General features: G+C 37.8%; 1 protein-coding gene across 2 annotated transcripts in view; it reads right to left on the reverse strand.

Moving 5' to 3' along the window:
* AK5 (adenylate kinase 5) overlaps positions 1 to 18924 on the reverse strand; it is a 90522-nt gene that overhangs the window by 26780 nt on the left and 44818 nt on the right. For both annotated transcript variants that reach the window (XM_065071262.1, XM_065071261.1), the window contains exons 7-8: positions 17848 to 17938; positions 11367 to 11443 (exon numbers count right to left, since the gene is read on the reverse strand). In XM_065071262.1, the coding sequence (XP_064927334.1) occupies positions 11367 to 11443; positions 17848 to 17938 (168 nt within the window). The remainder of the gene's footprint in view (positions 1 to 11366; positions 11444 to 17847; positions 17939 to 18924) is intronic.

Below are 18924 nucleotides of genomic sequence, written 5' to 3' on the forward strand. Positions count from 1 at the left end.
ATTGGCGTGAAAGCACAGTTCTGTTCTGCATGGTCACTGCAGTGCTTTGGAAAATAACTGTTTGATTCAGCAAAATGTCTCGCAAGGAAAAGTCCCACCAAGTCCTAGATTGCTAATAGTATTTTACAACACATTGCATCAGGACTACAGTGAATTAGCAGCAGAACAGTTTCTGTATTCTTGGTACAGCTGTTTCCGCTTAGTTAAAAGCAAGGTGAGAAAGATTATAATCTTTTATGTAATGAGCTCTGGAGAAAGATGGGTATCTAATTTCAGATGCCTTTAGAGCGAGGTTATGTTATATCTACAAATATTATCTGGAAAAACATATCAATGAGTGGGGCATAGCTGGCCATGTATCTGCTCAAACAATATCAACAGTACATTGAAATGATTGCTAAATAGAAAAGCTTGCTACCTGCAAAGAACTTGTTATCTGTAAATTGCCTTTAGAGTTGGAAAATGCATGTTTCTGACTGTAGTCTGACTTCTTGTCATTTAGCTCATTACTAGTAAATATCTGACCAGTAGTAGCCATTTCATAGGTTAATGAGTTTAAGTTACTGCCTGCCATTGCTAGGTTGTGAAGTAATTTCCATAATAAAACAAACTGTGACAGTATATAATAAGGAAATGATGCAAAATTCTTCAGATCTTTCAGTTTTGCTAGTAATAAATTAGGAGTTTTTGTTGTGTGGTTTTTTTTTTTTTTTAGTCTAATGATGGAACATTTTCTTCACTAGGATTTAATGATAACTGTTGTGAATGTTTGTTACCTGATGGAATAAGAAAGCTTTTCTGTTACCCATTAGTGACCCCAGCTCCAGTCCTTGGGTTTTTTCTTTCTTTTGGTAACATGAAAAAGAAAAAAGTTCTCTCTTACCACTTTGTTGCTTGAATCCTTCATGAAAATAGTGGTGAAAATTGTCTGACAGCTTTTATTCAGATTTTTAGCAGATAAAAGTTCTTCCTAAAAATTTACTGAAGAGGATAAATAATCTTGGATTAAGGAGAAAAGTGGCAGAAGAATGAGACTGAACTGAAAATACAGCATGACTGTTGCCTAAAATGATGCTCAACTTTCAAGATTGAATTTGACAATGTAAATATTCAAAGTAACATGTCAGGCACTCATTATTTAAACAAATAAGAACCACATGTTTCTCTACTTCAGGATATTTGTTGAGAATTGAACTTAATGTGTAAGGGGAAAAAAAGGCAGCACAAATGCACGCAAATTTAATACAGAATGACGTAACGTATACAGTAGAAAGGACAGGCAAGAGCTGACTACGTAGTTGTATACTGCAGTCTCATCAGGATCCGTTTGATGGGAATGTACGTATACATCCATCAATTTCTCAGCACACTGTAGCTGTATAATTCTCCCTTTGCTGTTGTTAGGTAGGTAAAACACTTGTACTTCTGTAGCATTTTATTTGTTCAAAGAACACTGCAGTTCCACATAAATCTTCCCTGTACTTCCTTTGGGAACAGAGGCAAGGGCATTATTTCCCTTTCAACAGACATATTGAGTGACTTGTCAATGTAAACACCGTTATACATGGAAGCAGAACTACATTTAGGACTTAGATTTCCACTTTCACCTCCTTAGCCTGTACTATACTTACTTTGGATTCTTACTAACAAAGTAATATTAAATGAAATATCAAATGTTTGCAGATGATGCTTCTACATCTACTACCGTTAATTTTAGCTCTCAAACTCTCTCGCTAAGAATCGTTCAGGGAATCACAAAGCAGTATGAAATGTCTGGACATACAATTTGTCTGCTTCAGCACAGGCCAGTCTGTCACTATGTCTGTGGTTTTAGAGCTTGATGTGTGTTCGCAGCTGGATTTAATAGGCATATACCTAATCACAGAGGATGGTCTTTCACATTAGACATATGCAGCATCTATTTATAAAATGTATTTATCACTGAGCGGTGTCCTTACACATACTGCAAAACAAAGACCCCAAAGAAGCTTTAGGTAGGTGAAGTTAAACATCGGGAAAAACTGGGGCCAGACAGAGCTTGGCTGTGGAATTTGCCTTCTAAATTCCTGTTTTCTTGCTGTAAGAGCAAACGTTTGGCTCTTATGAGATACGCTGCGTTAGCTGCAGGTTTTATGTATGGGCAATGGTCCCTTGGAATGGATTTTATGAGCCGTACAGTTGCTTGTCATTAAACTCAATTCATGATTCAAATAACTTTTTGATGCTGAGCTGCTTTCTGCAAGCTGAGTGTTGGCCAAGTGTACCTCTGGAAAGCAGGGGTGGCTGTGCTCAGACCCCTTCTGGTCCAGAACTAATGAATATGGGTAAATAATATAAGATACAGTATGAACACCTTCAGACTTCAAGGTTTTCTTTCCCCGTAAGGCATATCTTCTTTTACAGTGCATACTGCCCAGCAAAGTGGAGTTATTTGTGTCAAAAGGAACTAATAGAAATTAAGATGAGACAACAGTGCTGATGTTACTTGAGGTGACTTTTGTTTGTTTCGAGTGCATACCACTAGGAAGTGTGAAAAAAATCAGTGTTTGTAATAGCACCTACAAAGTCCTGCCAGATTATTAGATCACTATGATTCCCTTTCACTTCTGGATTTCTCGCAAAGACAACGATCTCTATACCATTATTCTTTTAAAATAAATGTTATTATCAGTTCTGAAAATAAAACAAATTTACACCTACATAGAGGTAGGGATTAACTAATTCTTAACACTTGTAAACCAAGACTGAGTTAACTGGCTTTTAAAGATATGCAAGATTTTTTCAGATTTTTTTCATTCTTTTTCTTTGATAGCACAAAGAAGAGCACCTATCAGGAATTTAGAGGGGACAAAATCACAGCCTGTTTGCTGTAGCATGTGGGGGTTGGGTTTTTATTAACTTCTGTAGATTTATTTAATGACAAAAATTACACATGAATATTAAGCATGAAAATGAAAGCAAAATTTATTTAGTTTCACATTGTTTTCCAGACACTGGAAAACTAAACATTTACCAACCAAGGTATGCAATAAGAACACCCCTCCCAGCAGGGAAGCAGCGTTCTGTATCATCAAAGCAGCACAAGAGTTTTCTGGTAAATGAAACACTTCATTTGCAATTTTCATATTAGGTTTAAAAGGGGACAGCGTTATATCTAACGTGCAGAAGAACTGCAGCTTGCTTTTTAAATACCTTTGTGCTTTGAAGACACTTGACACCCGTATTATCTGTGATTAGTTATTATCTAGTGCTCATTTTACAATACTCCTGCCACATACAGAATTCAGTTACTTTTCAATAGATCTATATTTATAGAAAGTGCTCAGTGCCTACAAAATTCCTCCCAAAAGTTATCACTATTTTTCCTGTAGCTTTCTTATTTTCTGTAAATCGCCATCACTCCTTAAATGATTTTTCTTTATGTGGAGTCTTTATGCTGCTTGGTACAAATTCTCCCAGGGGCTTTTTGTTATATCGAGACACTAGAGCAGAGAAGTGCAGCACTGGACCTTCCAGTGCATCTGAACTGCAAACTCAATGCTGCTTTGTTCCTTTTCTTGGACTGCTAATGAATGGGTCTCTCAAATAATACACTATTGTTATATTTTTTTTTTTTTAACCTTAGATTAAAAAGGCTTTTCTGCAAGCCAGTCTCAATTACATTTCCTAAAAGAAAAAAGAAAAACATACAAATGCTTTAAGCTTCAGTTGTGCTGGACAGTAGTAATTGCTTCTCTTGGAAGAACTCAAAGTTCAAGGTGTTACTTTCCACAGATAACGCACAAAATGTTATGCTTCTGCTTTCATGCATCACCATGGCACCACTCGTTTATTTTGTTAACATGCGCTCCATTATTTTATAAAAATCAAACTCTATGACAGGTGCAGTAACCTGTAATTAATTTTAAAGATTTGTTACAGGAATTCAAACTGTCTTTAGGAATATAAACAGCAAAGGAGCCAAGGGCAGAATGTAACTTTCACTTATAATCTGAATTTTCTAAGGACACCTAGTTTTCTTTAATATTTATATATTATTTTATTTCATTTCATTCTTTAAGATGATTGTTCTTTATTATATATATCTACAACAGGCAGTATGCTCAGAAATGTCTTTTCTATCACTTGCTCCCCTTCCAAGCTTTTTTTAGCCCAAACCCGGTGTCACACATTGCAGCACTCACCCAAGATTCTGTGTAGTAACATGTTTGATACAAAGCTCTGTTCTTTACCTTACAGGTCATAATTTAGCATTGCTATTGAGGGGAAGGGAAAGAAACAATATTTAAAAAAAGAGAGAGGTAGTTTAGTTTCAGAATGGCACCACAAAAATGAGTAGGTGCCTTTCCCTTGTGTGTTAGAAGAACAGGTCAGTGAGTAAGGGCTGCTGGCATTGCTGTGCCCTGAGCACATCAGCTGTTCACCAGAATGACACATACACAGATACACGATTCCCAGACACAGGACGCACAGAATGGCAGCAGGCGGAGAGAGGGAAGAAATGTAGACTGGGGAAATGTAGCTAATGAGAACAGACCTTTTAAAATACGGAAGTAGAGCATCATCTGAAAGATCTTGGCACAGAGAAGGACAAGAATAGGGTATTGTAAAAATAAGACCAGTGTGTGGCCCCAGATCCTATGATTTGCTGCTACTAAGATAAAAGGTGACAGCTGTGCTCAAATTTTCCCTCTTAAAGACCTTCTCTGCTTACTGTTTGAATAAGCATATTCTAGGTTTACTAAAACATCTATTTATGTTTTATTATGTGCTTTTGTAGCTTTCAATAAGGAATTTTGACAGTATTTATAAAGAACTTCTCTGTTAAGAAGGAATTGAACAATGGGAGGAAACAGTCCACTGATCTGAGATGCGCTACTGTGCAGGGATTATAAAACTAGGCCACTTCTCGCTCCTTGTGACTGGTATTTAAGCCCAAATTGACTAAAGTTGACTGCAAATCATGGGATACATAAGGAGGAAAAAGACACCAAATAGGGAACATATGGCTTCCTGAAAATACATAGAGTTTTGGGTTTTTTAAGTGTTTCCAATGTACCCAAAGAAGCCACGCTTCTGCTTTAACACAGTACAAATAAGTTATTTAAAGAGCAGTTTTGTATCCCATATAGTAAAATACCATCTTTGCAATCACTGCAGTTTCATCAGTAAACGTAAAAGTCTATAGTATGTACTTTCACCACGATTAAGAAATATGAATATTTTCTATAAAAAGATGTTTCTTCTTCAATGCTTTAAAATACAGAATTGCTGCTACAGGTACTTTTAAAGAAGAGCTTTGGTAGTTGTCTTCAGGGATACTGGACTATGTGAACAGAACCTTCTGTTCTGAGTACGGTGTCTAAATCTAGGAGGTGGGGAGGGAGCAATTTAAAATACATCTTTGCATTTCTTTATGAGCTTTAGGTGTAACGCGAAATATTCTGATGTGGATCATATTTGCGTTGACTGTGTGGGACGCCTGATATTCCCTGAGGTTCTCTGGGCTGTAAAGGTAAACATGTAAAATGCAGAACTCAAATTTAGCTGTAAAGTTATATTTTCTGCATGAAAGGCTAAGGCCTCAGTTTGCCAGTGGAGAGAAGGAAAGGAGGTATGCTGTCCTAGTGCTATTGCCTGCAAAAGTGAGGGTGAAATACTGCAAATTGTAACACTATTTTCTATAGACACCATCCACAAGCCACAGAGAAGAGCCTCCCAAGTCACTGCAAAAGTATCCTGTGGAGCATAAATGCAGCACATCTTGAAGAATGATGCTGCCATTGTTTAAATCTCCAGTAACTCACATGAGCTCATCATTCTTGTAACCGAGTCCTCATGCCCTGTTCTGCCCATCAGAGCTGTGGGCAGCAACTTTTCATTCAGAATCAGAAAATAAATGGGGATGCAAAGACTTCAACTAACCATGGCAGTTCAGTTGCCCCTAATATATGTATTATCAGAAAGTAAATCCAAATAATGTCTGTTAATAACTGTTTCTGGCATTGCAAAGAAAAGAAGCAGATTGAGTCTAGGGCAATTTTTCTTGCCTGTTTCACCATGGTTTCCATGGGGGAAACAGAGCAGTAGACTTTCTTTCACATGCCTTTACTACAGTGTACAATGGTGACTTTCAAAGAGTCAAGACTTCTTCAAGCTTACAAAATGATAGAAAAGCACCAAAATACACTTGGTTTGAGCTTACTAAGGGAGCACTTTGTACAGGCAAATTGTAGTACTTTGTTTCTAGAACTGATTTTTTTTTTTTAAGCATTTAATAGGACAGTTTCCATGGCAACTTGAACTGAACAGATTGTTCACTGACTTCAGTACGTTTCTATTAAACATCTTTTCTCTGTAGTTAGGCCTGCATCTCCAGCTCTTTCATCTCTTTGGATGCTTATGCATTATCTCTTTTTGCAGAGATCCTTAAACTAGATTGGAGTCCACCTTTCTGTGCTCTTCAACAAAAACAAATGTCGAGGGAACAGAGTTTTACAATCATTCTCTGAGTTTTCTGGAGTCCATTTTATGTTTTTTTACGTACTCCCGTTTTAATCAGTTTCCTTGTAGAATCAGAATCTGTAATTCAAATTGATACCACTGCCTATCAGTGAAAGAGAAATGGACACTGAGGAAATGTTCAGCATTGAAAGCTCAAATGGTTTCTGGACACTCGCTGTCATTTTACTAAGTCCTGTAATGATTAATGCTGCACAGGGTATATAAATAAAGCTGCTGTTATTCCAGAAGTTCTGTATGTTCTCAAGTAAAGAGAAAGCACATGATTAATATAGTACCTTCTAGATCTGACCCCTTTAATTATTTAATCAATGTTTATCTAATTTTGAAAAGCAGCTTTAGAAGTTCCAATGAAAATTGCTCCTGCTAATGGAGATGTGCAGTTCACTCTGCTGTATTGTAATGTCAGCCCTAGAGCACTGTGTCTGAAGGGTTAAAGAAATTACTTGAATCTTTGACATCGAGAAAATGGAGTCAAATCACAGCGACAACTGATATGAAAGATAGTAAAGGAGGAAAATGGTCTTTGGTTTAATCCACAGAGCTATAGTTAAATGAGGCTTTCAATTTGCTGTCGCCCATCAGTTTTAGGAATATTTGTGTTCTGCTTCTTCATTGAAAAGACTTTCAGGGCCTTTTCATTATCTCTCTTGAATATTTAAGTTTCAAGATATAATAATAATCAGTCAGGCTGGAAATGTTGTTACAGTCTTGGTAGCAATGGAGTCTGTTTTTCATCATTTTGCTTAACGCTTTCCTCCTGCTCTCCTAAAGCCTCAATTCGTATGTGCTGTGGCTGGGAAACAACAGCAAGCTGAAAGAATTGTCACTACATGGCAACAACTTTTAATCAAGAGCTTGTTTCCTCTCGTTAGAATGAGAGTAAGCCTCTTTGAGGGCTTTTTTCCTCCACTTCATTTTAGTTTAGCTTGTTGCTTTTCAAGAGAGCTGTCACATTTTCTAATTATAAAACATTCTGCACTTCCAGCAAAGATTGGGTTATGCAATTTTCTTAATTCAATAGATTGCTTGTCACTGCTGAACAGAAAACCTTTTATTATCTTTCAGTCTTTTTTACATCTGCTTTTCCTATTTCTTTGGTACGCTTGGGGAACAGAAAAGGCAATCTCCCCTTTGGATGCGACATTGCATTTACCTAATTGGATAAGTAAATGCAATCGGACACTGGAAGGACATGGAAATGCACCAGTTATGAACTGGTAATTTTATTTGAGGCACAGAAATGTGTTTCCATGTTTTGTAGATGTGAAATGGGTTTCCTCCCTCCCACTCCTGCCCCTCATATAGGAGGAAGCTAAGTATATTTTTAAGATTTTTACTTTAAGTTTACCTGATTTTCATGTTTCCCAAACTTTAAACTCATCGGTTCTATAAGCACTTGTTTAGGACTGTATTAAATCTACAGCCATCTTGATTGGATGTTCTAACTTCTTCTCTAATTAGTCCAACATATTCCTCAAACTAGCCAAGGTTGTCTCGAGAGCCTTGTCTTCACAAGAAAATAACTAGATTCTCTCTTCTTCTGGAACTCTTCGATAGGATTCACTGGTGCCAATATTTCAATACTCCCTTTTGGCGTGAATGCACTTGAAATAAGCCAAGTGGTAGGTTTCTAATTAAAAATCCAATTCTTAAAGATAAATCTTGTCTGATTTCTGGAAACAAGTGGCATTATATTGAGAGCCTCTCTGGCAAAGTTGAGAAATTGAATAGCACGGTGAACAGTGAAAATCCTCTATCACAACTGAGTGCATTCCAGCAGCAAAAGACAAGCCTTATTAAACCAGACACTAGTCCTGACAGCAAGTTCTGCAAATTGACAATATTCTATAAAGCACAGGTCTTCCCTCATTAGAAGCTATGCTGTTGCACCCAAAATGAGTGGCCCAAAACATATTTCTGATGTCTCGATATGGACGAAAAGAACTGAAACTTATCACTTTACTGTGTTTTTCTGTTTTTCAATCAAGTCATGAGTAGTGTAATCATTACTCCAGAAAAGTCTATAGAGATTGCTACCATGTGAAACTTTGGCTGGCTCTTCCACAAGGCATTCTCCATGAGGGGGACTGGCTGCTTTTATTTTTATCTTTTGGAATAATATGTTTTGGGCAGTCATTCTAAAAACCTGGATGATTCCCCCTGTAATACAGGAATCTGACATCTACAGATCTCAGAAAGAGCAGAAAAATAGTTATTAGTGATTTGGAGAAAAAAAAAAATGCCTTTAAAAAAAAAACAGTGAGTATTTCCCTCCTGCCTTTCAATGCCATAGAGACTTAGTGATTACAAGTGTTCTAGTTCTTGAAGTATTCATGCATAGCTGGTAGAAAACAATCAGCTTGCTTTTAATTTAGTTACATGAATTTAACGTTCATTTATAAAATGTACACTACAAAGCTCAAGCTCTTTCTGAGTTATTTTTAGTTCAGTTCCCCTGCCAACTCCTCCTGAAAAGCCAGATCTTGGCCTGTGTTACTTTTGTTTTGCACTGTTTCAACGACAGGTACCAAGTGCTTCTCAAAGCATGTTGCTGTATTTCGAAGCACTGTGAGAGGAGCTGGTGGCTCTATCAGCAGTTGGAACCACACCAGCCATTCTCTTTGCTCCTGCCTGCCAGTAAGAGAGGTTACTCTGCAAAGAGTAGTGCGCATCTGAAGAACTCGGATATTACTTTGTTGGCTTAGTTTACACGGTAGATTCTCCTGGCTCATTCCAAGTATGAGAAAGTGCAAAGGTATCTCTATACATCCGCTTCAGCTGTGGTAAGTGATGCTCATCCCCAGCTGTGGCTTTGTCTTCAGTGCATGTTGTGTGCTGCTCTAACCCCCAGCTCCTCTTTTTCGGTGACTACCAAGATGTTCTGCTAAAATTCAGCCATTTTTAGCAGCTCAGCTGTGTAAGGTTGCTTAGAAACCAGCCTTCTTATCCCCCACATTCTCATGACAGATTTCCTATGCGATAACATCACTGCATGACACATTTGTATCCAGACGTGCGTTCCTTTTCCACTTGAGATTCTCTGAGTAAAGGTTGTTGATGCTTTGCGCAATCATAAACAGCATGTGGTAAATCACTGGAGTATTGAATCACCGCCGCAGTCAAAATGAGCTCAAGTTTCAAATGCAAGCAGTTCCTCTCTCCTGAATTTAGTTATTGATCTTTTCTTCCTGAGAGTAATTTCTAATCTTGTTTTTTAGACTGGATAGCTAGACTGTATTATGACTTTATGGCAATCTCCACTCCTTTCTTTGCTTCTGTCTATAATACTTGCTTCAGCCTTTCCAAAATTTAGATGGTAAGGGCTTTTGGTTGCAATTGCTTTCTCCTTTATATTTTCTTTATATTTGTACGAGGCATCTCATATGGACTGGGTATAAAGATATTTGTTAATAATATAAATATTTATATTTCCATATATATAAAAAATGTATATGTTCAAATAATAAGCACAAGTTTTATAGTTACCAAAAAAATGAACAGAAAGAAATAGATGAAAATTATACTAATTTATAAGTTCAAACTATACGGTTCACTGATGATACAATGCACGGTCCATAAAAACACTGATTGTAGTTTTGAATGAAGTTGCATGTGGCTCTCACATGAGGCTAAACAAGGAGTCTATGATGAGACCTTATTGTCTTTGTCAATAGCAAATATGCTTTCTGCCAGCTGTGGTGGTCAGCCTTCCTCATTATTTTGCCAGACCAACACATTCCCATTCTGGCAAGAGTGCAATACTCTCTTCAAACAGAGAAGGAGAAATGAAGTAAAAACAGTGCTTAAAACCTTTCAGTCTGAGAGAGATACATAAATATGAAGCATCTGACAATGACTTTCTTCAACTGCAAGTTCGTACTTGATATATATTCTTTCAATGCTTATTCACAGCACAGTAACAAGAATACTACTGCTTAACCTTAACAAAGAATCCAAGCCACGGGAACCTCCCATGTTTCAGTTTGTGCCCTTTGTCTCTTGTCCTGCCACTGGACACCACTGAAAAGAGCCTGGCTCCTTCTGCTTTGCACCCTCCCTCCAGATTTCAGTAAGCATTGATGAGATTGCCCCTGAGCCTTCTCTTGTCCTGGCTGAATGCTCCCAGCAATCTTGGTCTTTCCTTATAGGAGAGATGGGCCAGTCCCTTAATCATCTTAGTGGCCTTTTGCTGGACTCTCTTAAGCGGCTCCATATGTTGTACTGGGCACTGTACTCCAGATATGGTGTTACCAGTTGTGAGATGAAGATTAGAGGAGAAAGACGCATACAACCTTTTTTACCCTCTCTAGCCTTCTTTCTTCCTATGTACAAGGAAAACGCTATCAAAATTTAGGTTTTAGACGTGGACAGAATAGGGTAAGTAGAAAGGCTGGTTTCAACATACTATAAGCATTTGTTGTTTTATTCTTAAAAATACCTTTTCAGGGGAGAATGCTTGGTATGGTTTTAGCTACATTTCATACTTTTTTGTATTTTCATGCCTCTATTGAAGAATGTTTTACTCCATATATACACAGTGAATTTACAATGCATTCCAATAATTCTGTTTGCCACATTTGTCAACTTTTTAAAATTTGTGGAGGAAATAAACAATGTACAATAATGGAAGATATGGGCTCTTAATAACACAATAGTGTCCACTCTTTCTCATAACTAGAAAGCAACCTCTGTACATCACAAATTTTCATGTATTGCACCTAAAAAGCCCTTTGGCTTAGGTACCCTTAAAGTTTCACCGCCTCTTTCAGGCCAAATTGTATAGCACAAGATGTACATAAACTAGAAAACTGTCTAGAGAGAGGCCGTATAAACATAATTACCTGGTCTTCAAAGTCAAATTCTGTATAAACAGCATCTCCAGAATCCATAATCAGGTTGCAATCAAGTTCATTTGGCCCTAAAATAGGAAAAAAAAAAAACAAATGCCAGACTTCAGAAATGGACTGGAAATTTTCACTTTATGTGATGAAACACTACAATATTATAATATTGTCTGTATGTATGCAAAATCTGTGATCCAAGGATCCATTTGGATGTGCGAGAGTAGCCAGGTGAGTGGTATCCCATTAACAAAGCTTTCAAAGCATCCATAAAAGCTACCACAAATCTTAATAAGGAATGGTTATACTAAATGGTGAATTGTTTCAGTTAGATTGCCAATTTATTGGGCAGGGTGTTCTGTCTGCCATGACTTGCAGTTGTAAAACTGCCACAAGGATCTTGGCTCCGGGGAGAATACAAATCACATCTAGGAAAGAGAAAGGAAATACTAACTGCTGATTAGCAGCTAAGGATCCTGGAGTGATGCTGATGGGACCAAAGCAGCAAGTCCCCATTCTTGTTCTATCCTGCCCCTTTCCAAGGTGACAGTGTGGCTCTGCCCCTTCTCCCCATCATCCTCCTGTGGATGCAAGGATCAGTAAGTCATGCAGCATCTTGCACTTGGGATATAAAATTCAGTTGCTGACCTGGCTGAGCTTTACAGTTCAGCTACAGCTGAGCTACTGAAGGTGCAGGATAACAGAAACTGGGGTTGGTATTTCAAGAAGTCATGTAGAGGGGTAGCCGTTGCTAAACTCAAATGGGAGGCTAAACCACTAATCATCTTTCCATTTAAACATAGGAAGGGTGTAGCATGGACAACACATTCATACTCTGGCATTATGACCCTGTTCAGGTTATTTCGCTCCTGGGCAACAAGGTAGGAAATGGTCTCCTGTGCCCTCCAGATGGTGCAACCCTAAACCAAATCCTATGTATGTTCAATACACATTCAAATGTCAATAGGCACGTGACTACTGGAGTATTTTTCACACCATTATTAAACTGAGAATAACAAAAATACTGTAATGACACACAGAGATGTAAAAACTGTAACCAGCCAGTAGCCCCAGGTGAGTCAGATCACTATCATCATGCGGGGAGCAGCAGGTAACACCAGGGGAACCATTAAATGTGCTTTGTTTAGTGCCTTCATGTCCCCAGTCAGACAAGATTGCTGATGAGGAAGAGAAAAAACCTTCCCCCCTCCTGGGTTACAGGTGTCTTTAGGTGGTGTGATGCTGCTGCAAGCACTGGCATTGAGGATACGTCATCTTAAAACTATTACTAACCCCAAGTTGTTTTCTCACCATTGGAGATGTTTGTATGGGTGGCTCTCTAACAAGCACTATCCATAACAAATTTTGTGGTTCTGTTTGTTCCAGATGCATTTATGTATTACCTGCTTTTGTTTGCTTTTGAAGTTTACATAGTAATAATCTACGTAGGTGGTGAACTAAACATGACTAAGAGAGAGAACAGAGGAGAGGAACTGGATGTCATGATGACTAAAACCATAACTGCTTGGTAGAGATGATGATTTCAGGGTGTCTTAATTTCCAATCCATATTGAGATTGCTGCCAAATTAATCTTTGATGCAACTTTTTGGACCATGTAAGAGATACGGGGGAAGGACTTAGGTCTATCATCTGCTGGTGTGTGGTGGTGGTTTTGGTTTTTTCCCCCCTAATGTTCATGTATACTTTATCAGATTGCTATAAAAAAATAACAGAAAGGGATTTTACTCTTGCTGCCGCAGAATGTCACATGTATAAATGCAGTACATTCTCTGGCATATACAGTTTATGGTCTTATGAAAATACCTGTTTGTAAATATATAGGCAACCAAACAGATTTACAACTGCTGAGAAAATATTTGTATTTATTTTACATAGTGACATCTCACTCTTAACATTGCATCCTTGTTAATAATAAAATTTAACTAAGCCTCAGTCACCACCAGCACTGGCCTACCTTGACACATCAGTCACTTTTAAAGCCATTTGCGTGCAAGTATTTGCTTAACTGTCACTTAACTACCAAGAACAGTATGTATCTTTAGTTAGAAACTTTAATATGAGAGATGGTGACACAAACTTAAAGGTCAGGCTGAAAACGAATACTCATCCATAATGTATCTTAAGTGATAAAAGCCATAATGGTGATGTATTTTTAATATGGTCAAGCATATTAAAGGCCTTTTTTTTTTCCTGGAACTAGGACACCAGTTTCCTTGCGGAAGCATGGCTCCTTTCTAAGGTATATTCAAGGAATGTCAGGAAAATTTAAAGTATGTCTCTCTTCTTTCTTGGTTCAATGAAAACTAACAAAATCCATAACCTTCTGTCACTGAACGGTATACAGACTTCTCTACCCTTCTTCAAATTGCCTAAGGACAAACCTACCAGAAATGAATGGAAGCAAATGGCTACTCCCAGGACAAGATAAAGTAATGAGGGAACATGTAAGAGCACCTGTGATATACCTGGTGCAGTATGTATGGATACACATCACTAGTTTGCTACCCTCCAGCTCAGTTGTTGGATGGGAGCATATTTTGCTAAGTTTGGACTAACTCTTGCTAAAACAGGTCTTCTAGGGGAGGGCAACAGGCTCGCTAACGAGTTGCTAGTACATGCGGCACAGCAGCTTTGCAAGGCACTGTCAGTCAGCAGTGCTGGTGGGGGCAAAGCTCCTGACAAGGCTAAAGCTGAGGGGACAGTGTTGGAAAGGGGATCATTCAAAACTCAGCTCAGGTTTCCTAAGCCCAAGTTTCAATCAGCAGCATTTCATGTAAACCTTGTGGCAATGTTCAGCTATTGAAGCAGAAACACAAAATGTTGTCTTAAGGAAAACAGGAGGATTGGTTGAAGTGTTTGGAAGCAACATGCCCTGCTGCTTCCAGTGGGTCTGCAGGCTGCATGTGCAACAAAACTGCTGATCAGAAGTTTCACTGCCTTTTCTGAGTTGTTTTTCCTTTGGTAAGTGAGAACTAGGCTATTAAAAAGAAATAATACTTGTTTACCATTAGGAGAAAAGTCTTACAGTCTGAATTGTCTGAATTCCGTTTAAAGGGATGCCCCATTCCACCAAATAATTTCAGCTCTTAGTTAGCTTAGAGCCTTGATGTGCTTCTATGAGCCTACTGCAGATGATCTGAGTAACTGTATCAATTTCAAACAGAGAAATTCAACAGTTAAAAAAATTAAGAAAATGCATGAAGGCTCTACTGCCATGGAGGAATAGCTTGCAAGCACCTGATCTGAAAAGGTACTCTTAGGAGTTAAATACGCCTCTTCAATTTCAGGGCACACATAAAGTTGGGGTAAGGGAAACCCGGTCATTTTCATGTGCCCTGTGTTTTCTTCAGGTGAAAATACAGAGAGGGTTTTATCAGGTGCAGTACTGCACAATTAAAAAATAAGTCAGTTGGAAGTTTTTATTAAATCCCTGTTAACTGAATAATCAGCTCTCCAGGGAGGAGCAGGCTGCTGGAAAAAAAAAGAGCAAGCAGATCAGCTAGAATGCATTCCCTTTTTTTGCCCTAGGCTTTGTATCTTGACACTGAAGGCATCATTCATAAACATTTGTCCTGCTAGGAACCCGAGAGGATCCAATGACCCAGCCCTGAGGGACGAGCTGAGTTGATTGGACAGGAGCTGCCCCTGTCAGGGAGAGGTACAGGGCTATGCTCAGTTGCTTCCTTCACCATGAGGCTGTACTTTTAAATTTTATGCCATATTTTACGTATTGTTTACTGCTCCTAAGCTGAACTGCACAGGATTGGCCATAGAAAGCTGAGAGGGTATGACTGTTATAGGCATAACAGAAATGCACTCCAGAACCCAGGGGCGTTATGGCCATAAATGTCTCTGGTGTTTCAGTGTTCTGAGCCTGGGCGCGTGTCACTTTCTCTGAAAGCGTGTTCATCCTTAAGTTTTCATGAACCTGAATGTCAAGCGCTGCTTTTTCACAGTTCACTAAATTCATTTATACAATGAAACTAACTTGTACTGATCTGTCTAAATTTATCTGCAGTTGATTTAAACTTCCCATTACAAGGTAGCTAATACCCCATCAAGTGAGTTAATTAAGTCTGCTCCTTGGACCATTTGTGTTTTGGCAAATCAGCTAATGTATTTCCAATCTCTGCTTAAATCCGTTACTTATTTCAAATCCTAGCGGCAATTCTATTCAATATGGTTCATTGCTTCAAATATGCCCATACTCATATTTTAACATCTACAGTATTTGCACTGTCTGACACTCCAACACTGACAGTCATAAAAGTAATCTAACACAATCCTGTGAAACATGTTGCTTCTCTTATAAACATATTTAAACTCAATAAAATTAAAATGTCTTTTAATATTATGGAACATACATGTTGCATATTAGTTCTCGGGCAAGGCAAATGCTTAGAAGATAAATTTTGAGTGGAGTATAAGAGAAATAATTTACTGAAGGACTGATAAGCATTAGAATGACTACATTTTAATTTTGCTCTCTGTGAGACGTTTCTAATACAAATTTTATTGCAACCTTACACTGAGTTTCATGACAGGTTGTTGCTCTTAGCAACCATCTTAATATGTCATAGAAGGCAACAATGAGAAAATTGTATTTTAATCTATTAAAATATTCAGTTATTTTCTCTCAGCATACATTGTTACACAGTTGATTACAACTGGATTTTACAAGTATAGCATATGAATTAGATTGATGTGGAGGTATGAAAATATTAGAAATACTATGTTTGTTAGCCACCAGGAACCAAAATATATTGCAATATTACTAATAAGCTTAAAAGACAAAGAGTGAGATCAAGCCAATGCTGGAGTTGTGACCTCTAGAAATTAAATATCTCGTCTCATAGGATCTCTAGAAATCCTGCTTCAAATCTCCTTGCTGTTATTGGTGCTCAGGTTAGGCACCAATTAGATGACTGTGGCATGGCTTCTCATAAAGCTCATAGCTCTGCAATTATTTCAGTGAGGAATTAAGTAGATCAGGTTTTCAAGGAGCTGACTGGACCTCATCCAGAATCACAACCAATTTGTGCAAATTGTTTAGCTGTTGCCAATCTGTGAGAGCTAGTACCTTTATGCTGCTTCTTTCCTTTTCTTGCTATTCAGTACTTAGCTTGTTTAATTAGGAAATCCACAGATAATTATCAATACCGTGCTATGCAATGGGAATGCCATTTTACGTTTGGAATGAATCTCTTGCCTCTAGGAATAACGTTAAGCACAAAAGAGGAAAGCGTACCCCTTAATGGAGATAAGATGCACACAAGAATAAAGCTGACCACTAGAAACCTGGTTTTTAGCTAATGCACTTTTTATCGTTATCAAACCCCACCACCCCTGCCTGGATAATTCACCTTTATCTTCTTTTGAACATTATAAAAAAAACCTTATGGGTGGGTTTTGTAGGCTAGTTCGCATTGAACATCCTTTCAAACATGACCTAGTCTTTCTGCCTGAAATACTGCTCTTTGCAAATGTCTTGTTAGAAGAAAAAAGTAATCTTCCCTTTGTCAAAAAAAGATAATATTAATAGATGTATTGCTCCTACTAGACTTCATCGTGCTTCATCAATTAGGAATTGGCTGTCCCCAGAAGATTGTTCATGATCACAAATAACTGAAGCTACCTTGTCTGCCAATTTATGGCAGATTAGTTTTCCTGTAAACAGAGCTCAGATACATGATTTTTTTCTACTATGCATATCTAATATTTGTTTTAATAAAGCCAGTAAACTCTACAGAAAAATATTTCACTTAAAATTTTCTTCTTGTGTGCTGTTTGACAAGACATTTGTGACCTCATCTATCTATATAACCCTCATGGTCTGCTTGGTGGGCAGCCAGGGATGCCATGTGTGAAAAGAAAAAGTTGTGAAGCCACCAAGGAACATTTTTCTGTTCCCCTCAAGCAAAATATTTCTGACAGATGTTATGGATTTTCAGTACTTTGATTTTTAGCTTCAATTCTTTCAATTCCTTTGTCCCTCAGAGGCTTTTTCTCTGAAGACATTCAAGCTTCAGTAAGCACAAATAATAAATATTTAAATAAATAACCCACCCAAATGCCTGACATATTCGCACAGTTTCAGAATGAGCACCAAGTTTTAGGGAGGAAGTATGTTCATTGATCTCATAGGACTGATTTTCTGGTGAACACTGAGGTATCATCTGGAACTGAAACAGCTGACAACTTGAAGTGATCAACTTGGTTTTTGTATTAGGGCTGTAGTTTTTTAGTGGACTACCCATATTATTTTAAGGTGAGCTTGTAGATAAGATGTTAGGTGGGTTGTATGAAGTTTCCAAGTGTGCCCTTGGCTGTGCAAATGTTGAGGTCAGTCAAGACTTTGCTACAGTACATTAATCCACACTTGAGGACTATGAAAAAGGAATCCTACTAATGTCAAATGCAGTATAAAAATGTAGTTCTTTAAATCTTACATTAACTCACCTGCTGCAGCCTCTTTGTTTGCGAATAGTTTATTGTCAACTGCCGAACTTATGTCAGAGAACACTTCTTCTTCATCTCTGTCTGCGTCAAACTATTGAAAAAAAAAAGAGTTGGCAATCAGACAATGATAATAGTGCTTACTACTTGGCTGAACATCAACATGTAACTTGATTTCTCACCCCAATCCTCCTTGATAGGAACGCTTCTATTTTTCTGTGTGCTGTCCATTGCTTTAGGTATGAATCACTTTAATTTTGATAGAAAATGAAACCAATTTTGTAAATGATTTTGCCTATTTTTAATAGGTCGTCAGGAACAGAAGCTACAGTAAAATTGACTTGCTCTCAGAGAACGAAGTTTCAAAGCAGAAAGTAAAACTAGTAATGCATGTTACTTTTTGAACCATTGGAGGGCTGAAAAAAATGACGGCATAGAGACCAGAAATGTGATTGCTTAACTGTCACTTTTTTTCAGAGATTAGCATAATTATCTATTTAATTTGCAAGTGAAAAATTTTCAGCATCTTCTGAATTGTCTGAAACCAATGTTTCTGACAGGTATGTGTTTACTGTTTCCTCATGTCGCTGAGAAAAACCCTTAGGAAAAAGAAAAGCATTTTTGAAAGTCCGCTATTATTATATATAGAAAATAAAGCTTTCCTTGCTCTCCCTCTACCAGAAAATGTAGTGCCTCAGTGATAAATAAAATAAGGAAAGTAAAGCTGCTTTAAAATGGCAAACAATTTCTTACCATTTTAAACTTTTCTCATTTATTTAATCTTTTGCCTGAATCCTGGTACAGATTCTCTCAAGTTTTTTCTCAGCTCTGACAGATTCTTTTTATGGGCAAGTGACATGCTTGACAGTGGGTTGTGTTTTTTCTCAGCACGCTAATCAAGCTTCATTCATTTAGATCACTTATTGAGGCTCTCTTTCAAAAAAAAAATGACATTTTACGACTGTTGCTGTGGATTTTTTCACAGTTCTTGAATGGAGGCCAGGTACATTTCTACAGGAAAGGGAATACTGTAACCTCAAGTTACAGGAGCGAGCAAATAACGGTGACATCAGATGGCTG

This window comes from Columba livia, chromosome 8 (assembly GCF_036013475.1).
Source record: "Columba livia isolate bColLiv1 breed racing homer chromosome 8, bColLiv1.pat.W.v2, whole genome shotgun sequence".
Lineage (NCBI taxonomy): Eukaryota > Metazoa > Chordata > Aves > Columbiformes > Columbidae > Columba > Columba livia.